We start from the raw sequence: 15,379 nt of genomic DNA on the forward strand, positions 1-15,379 counted from the left end.
TCATAATTTATCCTGGTACTTCTATCAGCAGTCACATCATTAACAAAGATTAGTAATTCTGTTCCACTGGTAGCCAAACATGCCCATGCCATTACATTGCTTCCATCATGTTAGACCATGTTTTAAGTCTATGCTGTTATGCTTCGGATCAGGAGCAGTTTCTCTCCTTCTCCCTACTTTTTATACTTCCATCTGGTTTCACCCAGCCAAAGTTTTCTTTTCTTGCTGTTAACCAGGACTGGTAAGGTGTTTTACATATTTTAAGATGTTTATAATTTTGTCTTTCTGTATAAAGAGCGGTTTGTTTCCATGGTTTTTCTTAACCATGGAAATAATTCTGTGATCATGTACTTTAGTTATCTTCTATGGCCTTTTGGTGTTGCTAAGCCAGCAAATGCTTTCTTTCTTTTCTGATCTGGTCACTTGTAAAATTGCTCTCTCTTTGATTTATCTGGTTTATTTTGATCTTCCTGCTTAATGATGGCATCCTTGACGTGCAGTCACATCTTTTTGGATATGATAAAGAGAGTTTCAGTGAACGTCTACCAAATGCAAAATCGACTCCACATGTAGAACTGTAAGGGAACAGGCCTCATCTGGCCATGAAACTGTTCTGTAAGGCAATTGTTTAATTTAAGCCTCTATAAATGGGACTATGTATAAAACTGTCAGTATTTATTTATTTATTTATTAGTTGGGGGTTTTTTTTGTTTTTGTTTTTCTGTTTTTTTACACACAGCTAATGCAATACTTTTCCTAAACCACTTGGATGAATGTTGAAAGTCTTACTAACTGTAACCTTGTTATATTACTTTGAGCACATCTAACTAAGTCTAATGTAAAGTTTTCTACTGTCTATACATACCAGAAATGGTGATGGGAGAGCTGACTATAGGACTACGGGTCGCTCTGGACTTGGTGTGGAGTTTCTGGGGTGGAGCAGGGGATGAGCTGGCTTTAGATGAGGCCATATGAAGGAAGAACGGTTCAGGTGATGAAGCCAGGGGTCTACCAGACTCCATTATCTGTCAAACACAATTTAGTCAACATAAGATACAAAGGAGAAAAACCTGCTTATGGCCAACATACCACTGAGACTCTTATAAGACTTTATAGGCAGAATTACCACATCACTTTAAATAAATTAGAACAACACTGGACTAAAATTATTACTATATATGTTTTGTCCCATGCAATACATTAAAATGGAATATAATTCCTTACATCAGTAAAGAATTTGCATTTGCATTCTGATACCTTAACAGTGACGTATCATTAAGTCAAATCTTGGCACATAATCCATTTGCAAGCAGACACAGGCCTCGACTATACTTGTGACAAGTCATTCATATCGAAAAGGTCTTCAAAGCTCTTTAATGTGAAACTAGTGCAATATAAACTGTGATCATGAGAGAAAATTGAATTTTTTAGCCTCTTAGGAAACCCATTTTCAGTTTTCCTTCTATAACCTTTACATCAAGTCCATACAGATGAATAAAAGAGTGGTAAAGTAATCTCTACAGTTTTCTCTCATGACCCATAGACTTTTGTTACCCCCCCTCCCTGCCTATCATCCAAATCACACCACAGAGATTCACAAAGAGCATGGATTTTCCATTAAAATCTTTTTAATACATACTTGCATATTGTGTTTTACAGCCAGCCTTTGTTACGGTATTTTACATTACACCAACGATTTCTCCCTGGTGGTTCTCAGGCGCATCTGATTAATTTGAGGAGACAAAGCGACCCTCTGAATATCAAGTATCATCCGTCACCAGGAACAGCACTGATGAGAGATAAATGACAAGAAAGCTTCAGCCATGCTTCATTGGAAAGGACGACGCTCGCTACAATGGCTGGCTGCGAGTTTGTGTAGAACAAAGGCGCTTCCATATTTATAAAGCATTATTAGGGGGGAAAAAACATTTACTTTGACCTCGCTACATTATACTTTTCCCTTCATTCTATGATGTTTAGTACGCTAATGAAAACAATTCTCTCCATCAATTACCTATGAATCACTTGTTTAAGTAAAATATAAAATTCAACATCATAGTTGATTCTGAGCAGTTTTACTATACTATACTCAACAGTAGACTTTAATTACTTTGTTTCTTCATGTTACTGCAACATGCTGCAGATACTGTTTGTTACTAGGAATTTTTGTAGTGCAGAATTAACCTGTGTTTTCCCTCAATACAGCAGCGAGTACAATATTCTGTTTTGTTTTTTTTAATGACATACCTTTAAAATCCATTCAGTGAATTTGGTTTAAGTGTGAGTGCCAGAGATGACACGCAGTACCAAAAATGGATAGATAAATAAAAACACCAAGTTCCATGGATGCAGATAATTTCAATTGGTTCACTAACTAAATGCAAATAGCAGAGAAAACATAAAAGCAAACATAAAACATATATGCATATATAAACTACATTAATATATATTAAAGCATTTACTTCATGTACTCCTTATTTACATGTTACTTTTGCACAACAGATGGCTGCTGCTAACAATTATAAATCAGTAACAGTCAACAGCATGGATCAGCAGTAATCTAACTGCAGAGACAGTGTCGTTTTCAGCTAATGGAAGGCACACTCTAGAGACAAAAAAGGTAACCAACAACCTGAACACCATTTAACCAGGGACAGAGCTGAACAAAACAAAGGTGCTCTACATTTTCTTTACCCATCTATGAAGAATGTGGAATGAGTATGTAAAAGAAAACAAAACATTTCTGGTCCCCTTCTAATTAGCATCAGCTCACAATGTTAAATCCATCTTGTAAGACATTAACGTGCCATCCTTTGCTTCAGAACAATACATTTCTTGTGAATGTTTGTTTTTGGGTTGTTGTTTTTTTTTAACATGGGGATATAGGGAAATGTAAAAGCCAAGAGTGATTGAAACCTTCACAGTGGCTGAAATTAGTAGAGAATAAATTAAAGCCAGTTATGTGAAGCTTTTCTTAGCCTACCCCAAGTATATGTACACACACAAAATGTGGAGATGCTGTGCAGACCTTTATGTGAAAATGTCAGCAGTCACTGTAGGTACATAACAAGTGCAGTGGTACACCCACAGATCAGTTGGAAGTCCATACTCCTATTAGTTTCAGTCAGTTCCTCATTCCACCCATGTCATCTAAATACAAGTTATGGTTCCCTGCCTCGACTCCCACTCCACCCGAAGAATGATAAAGTGCCATGTGTGACCAATACCACCAGCTAAGACGGAATCTTCAGCCTAACCTACATCAGGTGCACATGGCACCATCTCCAGTATATTACTCATACAGTAAGGCAGATAAGTATGTTTGAGGCAAAAGATTGCCTGCTTGGTCTGATAATCATACAGTACAAAATATATGAATCATCATTTCTCCTCGAAAAGTAATAGAAATAAATCAACTGTGACTGATTATTTAATTTAACTGACACTACAGTGACAAAACTATATTTTGCATAAATGACAGTACTGAGCAATTTTTTGCTTGTGATAGGTGTGAAGCAATGAAAATAGTACATGTGCGACACCACTCATTTGGCTGCAGTCTAGACATCGGAATAAGGTGATTATTATAATTAACTAAATTACTATGATGCCCAATCTAAAATATTCTATATATAAACCTGCTAAAACATCACTGGTATATGTTATATGTTAAGCGTGGCATCATGACAGAGGAACTGTGCAGTCGGTACATAAAAAACAAAACACTGCACTGCTACATTATCAATAGTCTGCAAGAGCAGGGTTACTATTCACCTCAGGTTTGCAATGACCCCTTTTTTTATTGGCATAGTGGGAGACAAAAGAATCCATGTGCTCTCCAGATGTTGTGTTCATCAGTAAGGGTCAAGTTGGCATAAAGAACAAACAGCTCATACAAAACTTGTGGGTGTGGATAAATAAGACAATTATGGAGAAACTTGTTGACAAAACTGACCAGTGGAGACAGACCCAGAACAGACTGCTCTGTGACACTGCAGCACTTGTCATTACGATGACACACCTCAAACCACCATCACCACCACCAGAAAGTCTGTGTGGTCAGCAAAAAGATCCACCCGCATCCTACTAACGGCATAATAATCCACTTTTTGCTCTTGAGAAATGCATGAGGGGGAAAAAAAAGAAAAGAAAAGAAAAGGCACAGGGATTTTATTATAATTTTGCTTGGAACAGGCAAAACAAGAAGCCCTTGTTTTACCTGTGCCAAAAAAGGGGGAAAAAGGCCATTTCTTCTAGTCTTGACTGTTTTTAACAAGTATAGAATGCTACACGGGAAACAGTCATAGTTAAGATGGCAAATTGACTCTGACGAATGGCATGAGGCCTTAGCATGACAAACGATTCAAATGATACATTTGTCCTTCACACTGTGCATGTGGATCATTATCGTGAGGAGTGATCTAGCGCTGGGACATGAAGCCGAAACAGGAGTCCCACATGTTCTACACAGTCTGACATCCATCAAAAACACATTCCCTGAGCTCCTGCCTTCTGCTGCCCCATCAACAGCAAGCACTGGCAATAAACTGTGTAGCTGTGCCTGCAGTTTTTAATTAGACGCATACAGAGAAAGAGGAAGAGAGGGGGTAAAGAGAGAGAAAAGAACAAATAATTTCATGCACCTCAGATGCTATTAATCTGTTGTTGGCTAGGACAGGGAGAATGCCATCCAATTACTTATTTTTCTCCATTGTGAATTGATTGTTAAAGCAGTATATTTTACAACATTAACTTACAATTAATGAGGGCAACTGTAAAAATTAAAGATACAGTATGCCTGTTCATTGCCTAATTATCCTTAACATTCCAACCATATGCATGTCTTTATTTTGTAAGGTAAGCCAACTCTTATTACAAACAGTCACATGTACACCGTTGTTTTGTTATTGAAAACCACATCCTCTATACTTAATCGTTGTAATAATTCCTTCAGCAAATAATGGTGCAAAATGATTATTAGATTATGATAAACTGAGATGATATTGTGAGCATATAACAAAAAGATGTAAAAATTGTTGATACTTTGCAGTTTTTTTGCACACTTTGCAGAACACGCATTTAAAATAGCATTTGAAATAAGGCTTTCCTATGCAGTTTCACTTGGCTTTAGACTGACACACAAGTCTTACAGGAATTCAGCAACTCAGTCAGTCAGTTAATTTTCTGAAAAGGTGCATAAGCCATATAAAGAGTGGGAAAAAATACTGAGAATATAAATCAGGTTCAATTATCCAACAGGAAACAACTGTAAAAATCTAACATGAGCACACTGCTGCTACAAGGCTTGGTAAAATAATTGCTTCAGAGTAACGGATGTCTTTTTTATTCCACTGAACAAAAGACTCCCCTGCTATTATGATTATTGCTTATTTACTCAGTAATCAACTGTAAAGGGATCACGTAGTGGATTATTAGAAAGAACTTGCAAAATCTGTCTGTATATGTAAAAAGGTTTTGAGAGTCTTTATGGTTTGACACTGCATTTGCAACAACCTGTATTTTCTAAATAAGAAACAGCATTTAATAAATGTGAAAATATGAGGCCTAAGAGAGTTTTTAAAGCCTTTGCTCCTTGCTGTCAATGTCCAAGAAGAAATAAAAGGCAGTCAAGATCAAGGTAAACAAAGCTATCACAGTATTTTCACTCCCAGCTCCCGTCTGTCTCACTCTCCAAAGAGCACAACATAAATCACATGGCAACCGTAATGGGAGGTGGGACTGTAGTGTGCCAAATGAAGCAATAAAAAAACATCCTGAGTGTGCCTTTCAAGGCATTAGTGACACTGTGTCCGTATGTCCACTGTTTTATTGAAGCAGATGATTCTGGTTATATTCAAACCAACATCTGTGCACATGCTGAATGCCCTATATGAAGGTCACAAAAAGGGATCCGTGATTTTAACCTTAGAATGTGACACTGCGATAATGAAATTTCAGGCTGTAAAATGAAAACATTAATTTTAATAGCTGATCTTCTAAATCACCATTCTAATGGACATGTGAACACATCTCTGCATTAGAGTGATGCAGAGAAACCAAAGAGCCCTCAATGTCGCAATGTCAGGGAGAGCATGATTAAGAGGTTTATAACAGAGCACTGATCTTCCAGCTTTCACACATTCAAAAGACACTGCAGTGGGCACATGAAAGACGGAAAGACAAGAAAGCTTTTAAAAATCAGGCTTCTTATTTTTAAAGGACGTTGACTAAAGGTTAATGCTTACTTTATTTTAGTTAGTTATAGTCTTCCTCTTTTCAGTCCATCTAAAACCAAGTTTGGTGGTGAGCCACAATTTTTCGAGCACTTATCTTGCTTAAACACCTCTGAGGTAATTAAAGTCCAGGGGTTTTAAATTTGATTCATATCTCCATAGCCAGCAATGTCTGGTGCGATGTTTATGGTGATGTGAACACTGTACTGGTGTGTTGTGGTGAAGAGAGAATGTGAAAGTGAAATTGTCGAGCTACGTTCCCACCCTCACCTGTGGTGGTCATGAACTCTGGCTAATGGCTGCAAGAATCAGATAGTGAGCACAAGCAGCGGAAATGAGCTTCCTCTGAAGGGTGTCTGGGCTCAGCCTTGTAGCCAGGTTGAGGAGCTTAGTTATTCAGGAGGAGCTCAAAGTAGAGTTGCTACTCTTTTACATTGAAGGGAAGCTACTTGAGCTGGTTCAGTGATCTGACTAGACTGGACATCTTCAAGGTACGTCCAAACAAGATGACCCAGAGCAAACCCAAGACACACTGGAGAGATTGCAGTTGACTTGGGAAGGAGGTAGACAAGGAGATTGAGGTCCGGACACCTCTACTTAGACTACTGGCCCTGAAATAAGCAGCAGATAATGGATAGACAGACAGATAGAAGGACAGATGCAGCAAAAACAACTAGTTCCTCAAACCAGAACACAAAAGCAGCCTGAAATTGGGCAGAAATGTCAAACTGTTTGACTCATGACGCTCATGTCTGGTTGTGATGCAAACACAAAAGGGTTGACTCAGCAGTGACGATATTAAATAAGAAAATTTGAAAGCGATACAGAATTCCAGATCACCTCGCTGTGTTTTATTACACTTTAATGCTGAGCTGTGGCTCTGGTCCCATTTCTGTGTTTTCTTTCCCATTAATAAAAACATTTCTTCCACAAAGTCATGCAGAAAAGAGTACAGATTAAAAATTCTAAAAATTCCCACGCCTGTGGTGGGAGCGTTTCAAAACCAAATACACAAATGATTACAGGGTAGTGCAGGATTAATAGATTCTGCTCAGAGACTTTGCTCACACAACATAGATCTCAGTGACTGGTGAGGTCATCTTTTCTAAGACAGTTTGGCACAATTTATGATGTCATTTATTGCAGAACATGCTTAACAACACTTGTCTTTTTGCTCTGTATAATGCAAAGCAAAAACACAAGGGACAATTAAAACCCACTAACAGCTATGTTATGAATTAGATTAGTTTTAAAATAATAAACCAAAAACGTGTGCAGTTAAATCACATAATATGAACTCACATGGCTAAAGACCCTAAGGTAGCTAAACTGGTCGTGCTTAGAGTAATGAATGAGCATCTAACTTGAATTTCATCATTGAAATGTGTTTATATTTTGCATTTGGATAGACTAAGTATATTTTGCTGTAGCTAAGTCCAGGAGCATAATAAGCACAGGAGTTCTGACTTATTGCTAGGTATGAAGGAAAAGAGTAAAGACGTATAGTTTTATTTAGTTCACTCAAAATGGGACTAGCACCGTTTCCCCCTAATGTAGAATAAAATGAAGCCAAAGAAATCATAATTGCCTACTTCTGTGAAAGATGGGACATGGAATTAACAAATTAAATGAATGCTGACATTTGAGTTAAGCCTCATTATATATTAGATTGATTATTTAAGCAAAATATTATTGTAATCCAAATTCCAAGGTTCAGTCCCGTGACAAGTATTTTCCTACTTCCAGATTTCTTATTTTATTGCATATTTGTCATGTTGGGATGATGTCCTCTTTCAGTAATGCTGTCTTAGTTTTACACCAGATGTAAAGGGATACAACTTTTGTCTTGTTAGTCCACTTTTTCCCAAAAGTCTTGAAAATCATCTAGATGTTTTTTTTGGCAAATGTAAGATGAGCCTTTGTGTTCTTTTTGGTGAACAGTGTTTTTTGCAGGAACGCTCACCTTAACTGACATAAATGAGGTCTCTAGTTCTTTACATTTTTTTTCTGGCTTCTTTTGCGACCTCCTGGATGAATCGTCAACACACTATTAGAGTAATTTTGGTAGGCTGGCCACTCTTGGAACAATGGTTAACCTTCCCAAATCCTCCACTTTTGGATAAACCCTTTTCAGACTAGTCAATGACTTTCTTTCTCAGCTGTATTTGAGTGTCTTTAGATCACTGCATGATACGTTGGCTTTTGAGATCTTTTGGTCTACTTCACTTTGTCAGGGGTTTTATTAATTTTATTATTCATTATTTAATAGTTCTGGCAGTAATCAGGCCTGGGTGTGGCTAGGGAAACTGAGTACAGCTTTCCAAATGAAAAAACAAAACAAAACAAAAAAAGAGAGAGAGGGGGAATATTAGCACTGAAAAATGGTATAATTCTTGTCTAATATTAAAATTTGCTTGATTATCTGAAGCATGTGAGTTGTGACAAATATGGAAAAAATAAATCAGCAGATATATGTGCAAATATTCTTTCACGACACTGTACATTCTATATATATATATATATATATATATATATATATATATATATATATATATATATATATATGCCAACATGCACTTTATTCCCTAATGCTCTACCAATTCTGCATGTCACTGTCTGGGGCTCCACAAGAGCAACAGACTGAACACAGACAATCCCTGTTGACATTCCACTGCTGTGAGCCATTAAAGCAAAGGTTATCAGAGAAATGGTGAAGGAAAATATCAAACAGTTTTTCCATTCAGAGTTCTTTGTTCTTGGCACCAGGATGTGCCTGGCTTTTAACATCATAATTTTAGGAAAACTAACAGGGAGAGGTTACAAAATTAAAAAGGGCATTTTATTCTTTTAAATATGGTACTTGTAGTGAAATGAAGCAAGATAATGGCTGTAAGATGAGGAACAAGAAAAACATTTGGCTTCTTTTATTAGCACTCAAAACACCTGAAATTCATTGGAGAGTTAATACTAAGCTCACGGTACATGCAGCTGTGCCTTCAATAGATCCACGAGAGTCACTTGGGATACTCAGACTATTTTTATTTTGATGAATGTGCAGCAAAAAATAACTAATTTCCTGTCTGCCTCAGAGCCATCTTCACAGAAAGAGCTTCTCCTCTGGAGCTGACTGCACATTTCCATCACCTGCTTGCACTGCCATATAACACCAGCATTGACTTTGGTACTCAACACTACCGGTAATAGGTTAACGTTTAATAACTCTGAATTATTACCATACCAGCAATCGTGCCAACAACCAGTGGCTAATTTCTATAACTAACAAATATGACAAGTATATAATTGGAATGTGGGCTTAAACATGCTCTTGGTTTAGAAGCACTGCTGCTGTCATTGAGTTAAGCCTCGCTGTAACAACAGCTTGTCAGTCCTTCTACTGTTTGAGCTGAAAAAGGTTTTAAAAAAAAAAAAAGGCCTTTAAACTACTATACATGTGCAAAGTTTCACAACATCGTTACTTCATTAATAGCTGAATCCAGTGAGCCTACGACAGCGCTAAACAAATGACATGCTAATTCACGTTACGAACAGAATAAGCACAGTTAGCTACTTCTTTACTATGGGAAGGAGCAGAGGTATATGCTTGCCACCACACAGCTAAAACTATCAAAAACCTCTACTAGGTGCATGTGCCGTAACAACAACAAGATGACTGACATTTCCCATTTGGATTTCTGGCTCTTTAGGGTAAGCTCTGATTTGCCCCATAGATTTTTGATTCAGGATTCTTTGCTTTGAGTCAACAGTGACACCGTATGCAAAATTAGAAAGACACCTTGCGATAGTGTGCAAATCAAGTTCCCGCTCACCATGTTTGTCCAGACTTACAGATTTACTTTAATATAAGCTTTGAAGAAATGCAATAGATGGGCACCAAAGATTTGTATCCAACCAAATGAGAGTGTTGTGGTTCTGAAAAATGTCAAAAAAGTGTTTTTGCAGAACATTACAATATAACTGTAATTATGACCTTTGATCTTTTGGCCAGGAAGTCTCATGACATCATCACTTTATACACCAATTATAACAAAATTTTGGCCGATAATTAAGAGATAAAGTTTTCAGATATGGCAGAAAAGCTCTTTGTGCAGCCTCGGTGACCCTGACCTTTGACCACCAAAATCTAATCAGTTCTTTCTCGAATGCAAGTGATGGTTTTGTGTCAAATGTGAAGAAATTCCCCTTAGGCACTCCTGAGATATCGTGTTTCTGGGAATTGGATGTGGAGGATCAGACAACGTGAAAACATAATGCCTCTGGCCACAGCTGTCACTGGTGTGGAATCATAATGAAACTAATTGACGCCTACAAAGCAGGACAAAGATATAAAAAGATACCAGTGCCTTCCACTGTCACATAAGAAGAACTGTGGAAGTGAAGAGAAGACAAGATCCGAAAATCTTTAGATAAAAGTGCACTCCTGCAGGTAAGCAGGCAAAGCAAAAACAACAATATGACTACACACAAGTGCTGCAGGAGGGTTGATGTTTGGTGCTCTTTTCCCCTGAAACAGCATTAATGTGCATACAATCTCTACATGACAAAAAAATTATTATGGTTTAAGTAACACTAAAACTAAATAATTTGAATTTGCTCTTATCACACACAAAAATCCACTAAATTTAGGACTCCATGAAAACACCAAAAGCCTTTTTGCACCACAGCTCAAAAAATCCACACAGATGTTTTATTTGTCTTTGATATTTGATTTTAATTTTATATTTTCAGTATACAAAATCAAAAGCTGTTGAAGAAAGATCAATTTGATGTATGAATATCAAATAATAAATAATTACCATGACAGCAATGGACCCTTTGCTTCCTCCCCCCCTCCCGAAGCATGCCACTTATCCAAACATTTCCTCCTGGACATTCAGGCTACATGAATATAATATTCATTTTACTGCAGGAGGACAGTCAATGCATAACAATGAGATCTGCTAATGAAATCAACCATCAAGCTGAAATCCATACATATTAAACTAGTGTCTCAATGTCATTTGCTTTTTGCATCGTTTGCTCATTTTCCTCATTTTTCCCCAGGTCCACCCGATATTTTATGGCGATTTATTTACAGTCAAGAACAATACGCGTGTAGCGCAGTTTTATTCTGTGCATGTGTGTTATCCAAGTAATGAGAGGATCCATTACCACATTAATATAATTTGCATAAACATTCTAATCATTACAAACCCTTGCACCTTAGCAAATTGTTTATTTTGTGTCACGTAATGTTAATGAAAACCAGCCGCCAAATAGATGCCATTCATACCCCTGAGTAATCACTGCCCATTAACTGTCAAAATATTTTCAGTAATTCTATAACAACAATGGTCTTCTATCCCCTCCCGCACATTTATATAAATGCTATAGAGCTGTACACAAATAATTAGGTATTCATTTGCTGAATAGTTATTAGGTTTTCAATTTTGGGTATTTACTGTAAATATCCTTTAAAATGTCAAAGTTGTATATTGTAAATCAGCTTGGACCTAGCCTGACATCCCTCATATTCAGCGCAGTGATCATTTAGGCTTCATTTAGCCTTATTTTTGCCAGCTTATCAACTTTGATTCAAGAGCTTCACACAGCACCAAGTTAAAAACACTAACAAACAAACAAAATAATTTCTTGACAACCAAATCTTTCCATCTGCTCAGACAGGCATACCTCTAACTGTACTGTTCGGTGAGCTGCAGCATCAAGACTGAGTCTGAGCAATGTGTAAGAGAGGAACAACAAATTAAGCCTTTTCTTTTTTTTCTCCCAATCATTTTACATGAAAATAAAGCTGAAATCACAACCCTTTCATAAGCCTTAACTTATGTGTTCTGTGATTTTTTTTTCAGCCATTGTCTCAATTTGGCTGCCAAAGCTTTGGTTGCCAAGACAAACAGGTTGCATACAGGACAGCTCTAAAATACAGTTCATTTTAAATGTTTCAAGGATGCAAGTGCTTGCTTGTTCACTGCCACCAATTTCCCTCATTATGCACATACACCCTGCTTAATGATTACACATTTAATCCCCCTTTAAATATGACATTTAAATCCTTTCCCACTAGCTTAGAGGAGAGATAACTGATCAAGTGCTAGGGGATCTCCGTGAGCGACAGAAGGTCACCGCCGCCAGCAGAGCTGATAGGGAAAATGGCGTTGATGCTCCCTAACTGCCATTTTTCTTCCCTGACAAAGACTCCATCTGCCACCAAGCCATTTGCAGCCTCGGAGTTTGAATTTCAATGATTTCCTACCATTCTACAACTCAGCATTCACCTTGATGTCCCCTCCAAACCTTCCTGAGCGCTGACACCACAGATCCTCTGTCCAGGCCCTGGAGGATGCCGACAAGACTCATTCTGCTAAGTGGTATTTGTGCTATTCAGGAATGGTAAGCATTTCATTACCACTACTTATAAACAGAAATAAGCGAAGAACGGACAGAGCATACCGTTTTTTTGCTATCACATCACATTACGTAACGACAGCAAACTTCTGCTTGGTTTCATCTAAAAGTTACAAATTATAACTTTCTACATAGAGGGAAATTACACACTTAATTGCTGCACATGAAACTTAAAAAAAAGGCTTGGATAAACCTGACTTAGAGCTTCCATTTACAACATATGCCACGTGCCAGCACTCAGGATCAATAATGTAAATGGAAAACATGACACACTTGGATAAACAACATTACCAGAACTAACCCAGAAAAAGCCTGACCTCACCTCCTCACAACCCACAAATGAATCACACGGATCACACCTGATGTGATGTAGTATAAACAGAAGAAATAATGATACAAAACACATTTCACTATTTTCAAAACATCTTAATTTATACCAGCCGTTCTGTCTGGCAACAATACAAGAAATTTACTGCTGGGCCTTTTAGGTACACTGAAGCTTATTGGTAACTGTTACAATAAATCCTTGAGGGATTCTACCATATACACAGATGAAAGGGAGAGAGATCAGCTTTAGATGAAGATGGGATTCCTGTGGTGAGGCTCATTTTGCTATTGCCATTTCAGCTCAGCTTGTCTGCCGTGCCTCAGTGACCCGTGTCTTTCTAGGGTCATCCACAAAAAGTCAGTCATTTCCTCTATATCAACAAGGGGACTGTGTACATGTCATGAATTTCATGACGAAGATAGGTCTGTGCGGTACGTTGACTTTCTCACTATATAGATATTTTGACTCATAAATATTCGAAGAAGATGAAGTCAGAGCCATAGATGTTGGGACAGTGATTTATTTTTTTTGTGCAATTGCAACTAGACTTTCAGTTTTAATTCACGAGGTTTGGCAAAAATATTGCATTAAATGTTTAAGATTTAGTCTTTTTTAAAAAAAAAACAAAAAAAAAACTTGTTTTACACAGTCTTTCAATTCAAACAGCTAGTTGTTGTATTTGTAGCATTCCATACATGCCGCCAACAAGAAAGTTGCAGAGTGCCCTCTGGTTAACAACTATGTAACATCAACACTCATAACACAGTTGAAGGGTGTTTTTTCTAGCGCTTCTTTACTTTTTAAATTTTAATTTATTAGCCATTATCAGCCACCTGAAATACCCACACCACTAAATTAGCAAATAACTAATATCAGGCTCTACAGATGACTGATCAGACATTTAAAAAAAACAAAACAACAACAACACAAAAAATCCATTCAAATGTGTTGCTTAAAGATGCTCTTGGATTGTTTTCCATGGCCCGTTACTAATGTGTACTACTGTGATGCACCATCCTATCAGTTTGCAGCATCTGCCTAAATCTAAGGAGGCCGTATATTTCTATATGCTGCTTTTTTAGTCACATCATCAATAAACAACAATGCCCCAGTTTAACTGAGAGCTATACATGGCTATGCTATTATATTGCCTCCATCATTTTTAAACAGGCTAGTGTGTAAGCCTTTGCATTATGAGACACTATTTTCCTTTTCCATACTTTCCTTTTGCCATCATTTAGAACAATTTAATCTTGGTTTCATCCATCAGTGTAGGGGACACATTTTTCAGATGTTTACTAGCAAAGACTAAGCTGCCTGTGTATTTACTTAATGAAGATAGAATTGTAGACGTTTGCTAAAAGCCTAATAGGTATCACTAAGAAAGAGATTCAATGATCATCCACTTTTGTTTTCTTATTATTAAGACAAGATTATGAAGTTATCTGGACATTTTTTGTTGTTATCAGTACTTTTTTTAAAGAATGGACCAAATTTTTTATTTTGCCAATACTCAGGGTTTTTTTTTATTTTTTACTAATTCTATGACTGGTCTCATTTGCTTTAGTTATTCATCATGTCTTTGGATGACCTACTGAATGACTGTCCACACATAGGAAGCGACTAGCAGTAATGTAGGAGCTGAGACCTAGAAATCAACAGCATTCAACAATGTCAAGTGACTACAAGCAAAATAACCACTGGCGAAGCAAAGTAGGAATGTCATGAGTTTTCCTTTTCTCAACTTAGAAGCAAGCGATTGAAGCAACTACCGATGAGATCGAAGGATACAGCACTGCTACAATTTTATGACTGTCACTGACATTCCATCTTTTTAGGTCACAATACCGCTGCAAATCTCTTCCTGTCTTGACCCCAGTTCAATCAGTCATTCATTAATCCGTTTATTGTGTTAGTATACAGAAGCAAAATTGCAGGACATCTGTCACTGTCCAAATACCTGACTGTAGGATGAGACAAGAGGTTTGTTTAGAGAAAGGAGTTTTGGGCCATATCACCCTGTTGTGGTTGGAGGCTAAACTAAATTCACACCACTGTAAATGAAACATCACATCTTTCAGGAAAGGTATGCATTGATCACCAGTGTTTTTCAAGTTACTTGAAAAAAGTAATCAGTAACTAATTGCTGATTACTTCCCCCAAAAAGTAATCCCGTTACTTTACTGATTACTTATTTTCAAAAGTAATTAATTACTTAGTTAGTTTTTAAAAACACGATTTACAACCTGAATAGGTGATAAAGCGATAGATCTGTCAGGCCAATTCTACTTTTTCTGCATAATTCATCATACAAAATGTAATCAAATGGAAAAGTCTCTTTTTTTCTTTTTTTTTCAAACTTGTTTTATCCGTTTTGATCTTTAACTTTATGCAT

At 37.1% G+C, this 15,379-nt stretch overlaps 1 protein-coding gene across 11 annotated transcripts in view; it reads right to left on the reverse strand.

Annotated features, from left to right (window-relative positions):
• The window catches only part of LOC309690252 (bromodomain adjacent to zinc finger domain protein 2B-like), a 52,924-nt gene that overhangs the window by 26,800 nt on the left and 10,745 nt on the right, over positions 1-15,379 (reverse strand). For 8 of the 11 annotated variants that reach the window (XM_082507204.1, XM_082507205.1, XM_082507201.1 and 5 more), the window contains exons 3-4: positions 1,640-1,789; positions 866-1,025 (exon numbers count right to left, since the gene is read on the reverse strand). In XM_082507204.1, the coding sequence (XP_082363330.1) occupies positions 866-1,025; positions 1,640-1,645 (166 nt within the window). In that variant the 5' untranslated portion in view covers positions 1,646-1,789. The remainder of the gene's footprint in view (positions 1-865; positions 1,026-1,639; positions 1,790-15,379) is intronic. The other 3 variants (XM_082507206.1, XM_082507207.1, XM_082507208.1) reach the window with 1 other exon arrangement.

Source organism: Aulonocara stuartgranti, assembly GCF_965226115.1.
Source record: "Aulonocara stuartgranti genome assembly, chromosome: 16".
Taxonomy (NCBI): Eukaryota; Metazoa; Chordata; class Actinopteri; order Cichliformes; family Cichlidae; genus Aulonocara; species Aulonocara stuartgranti.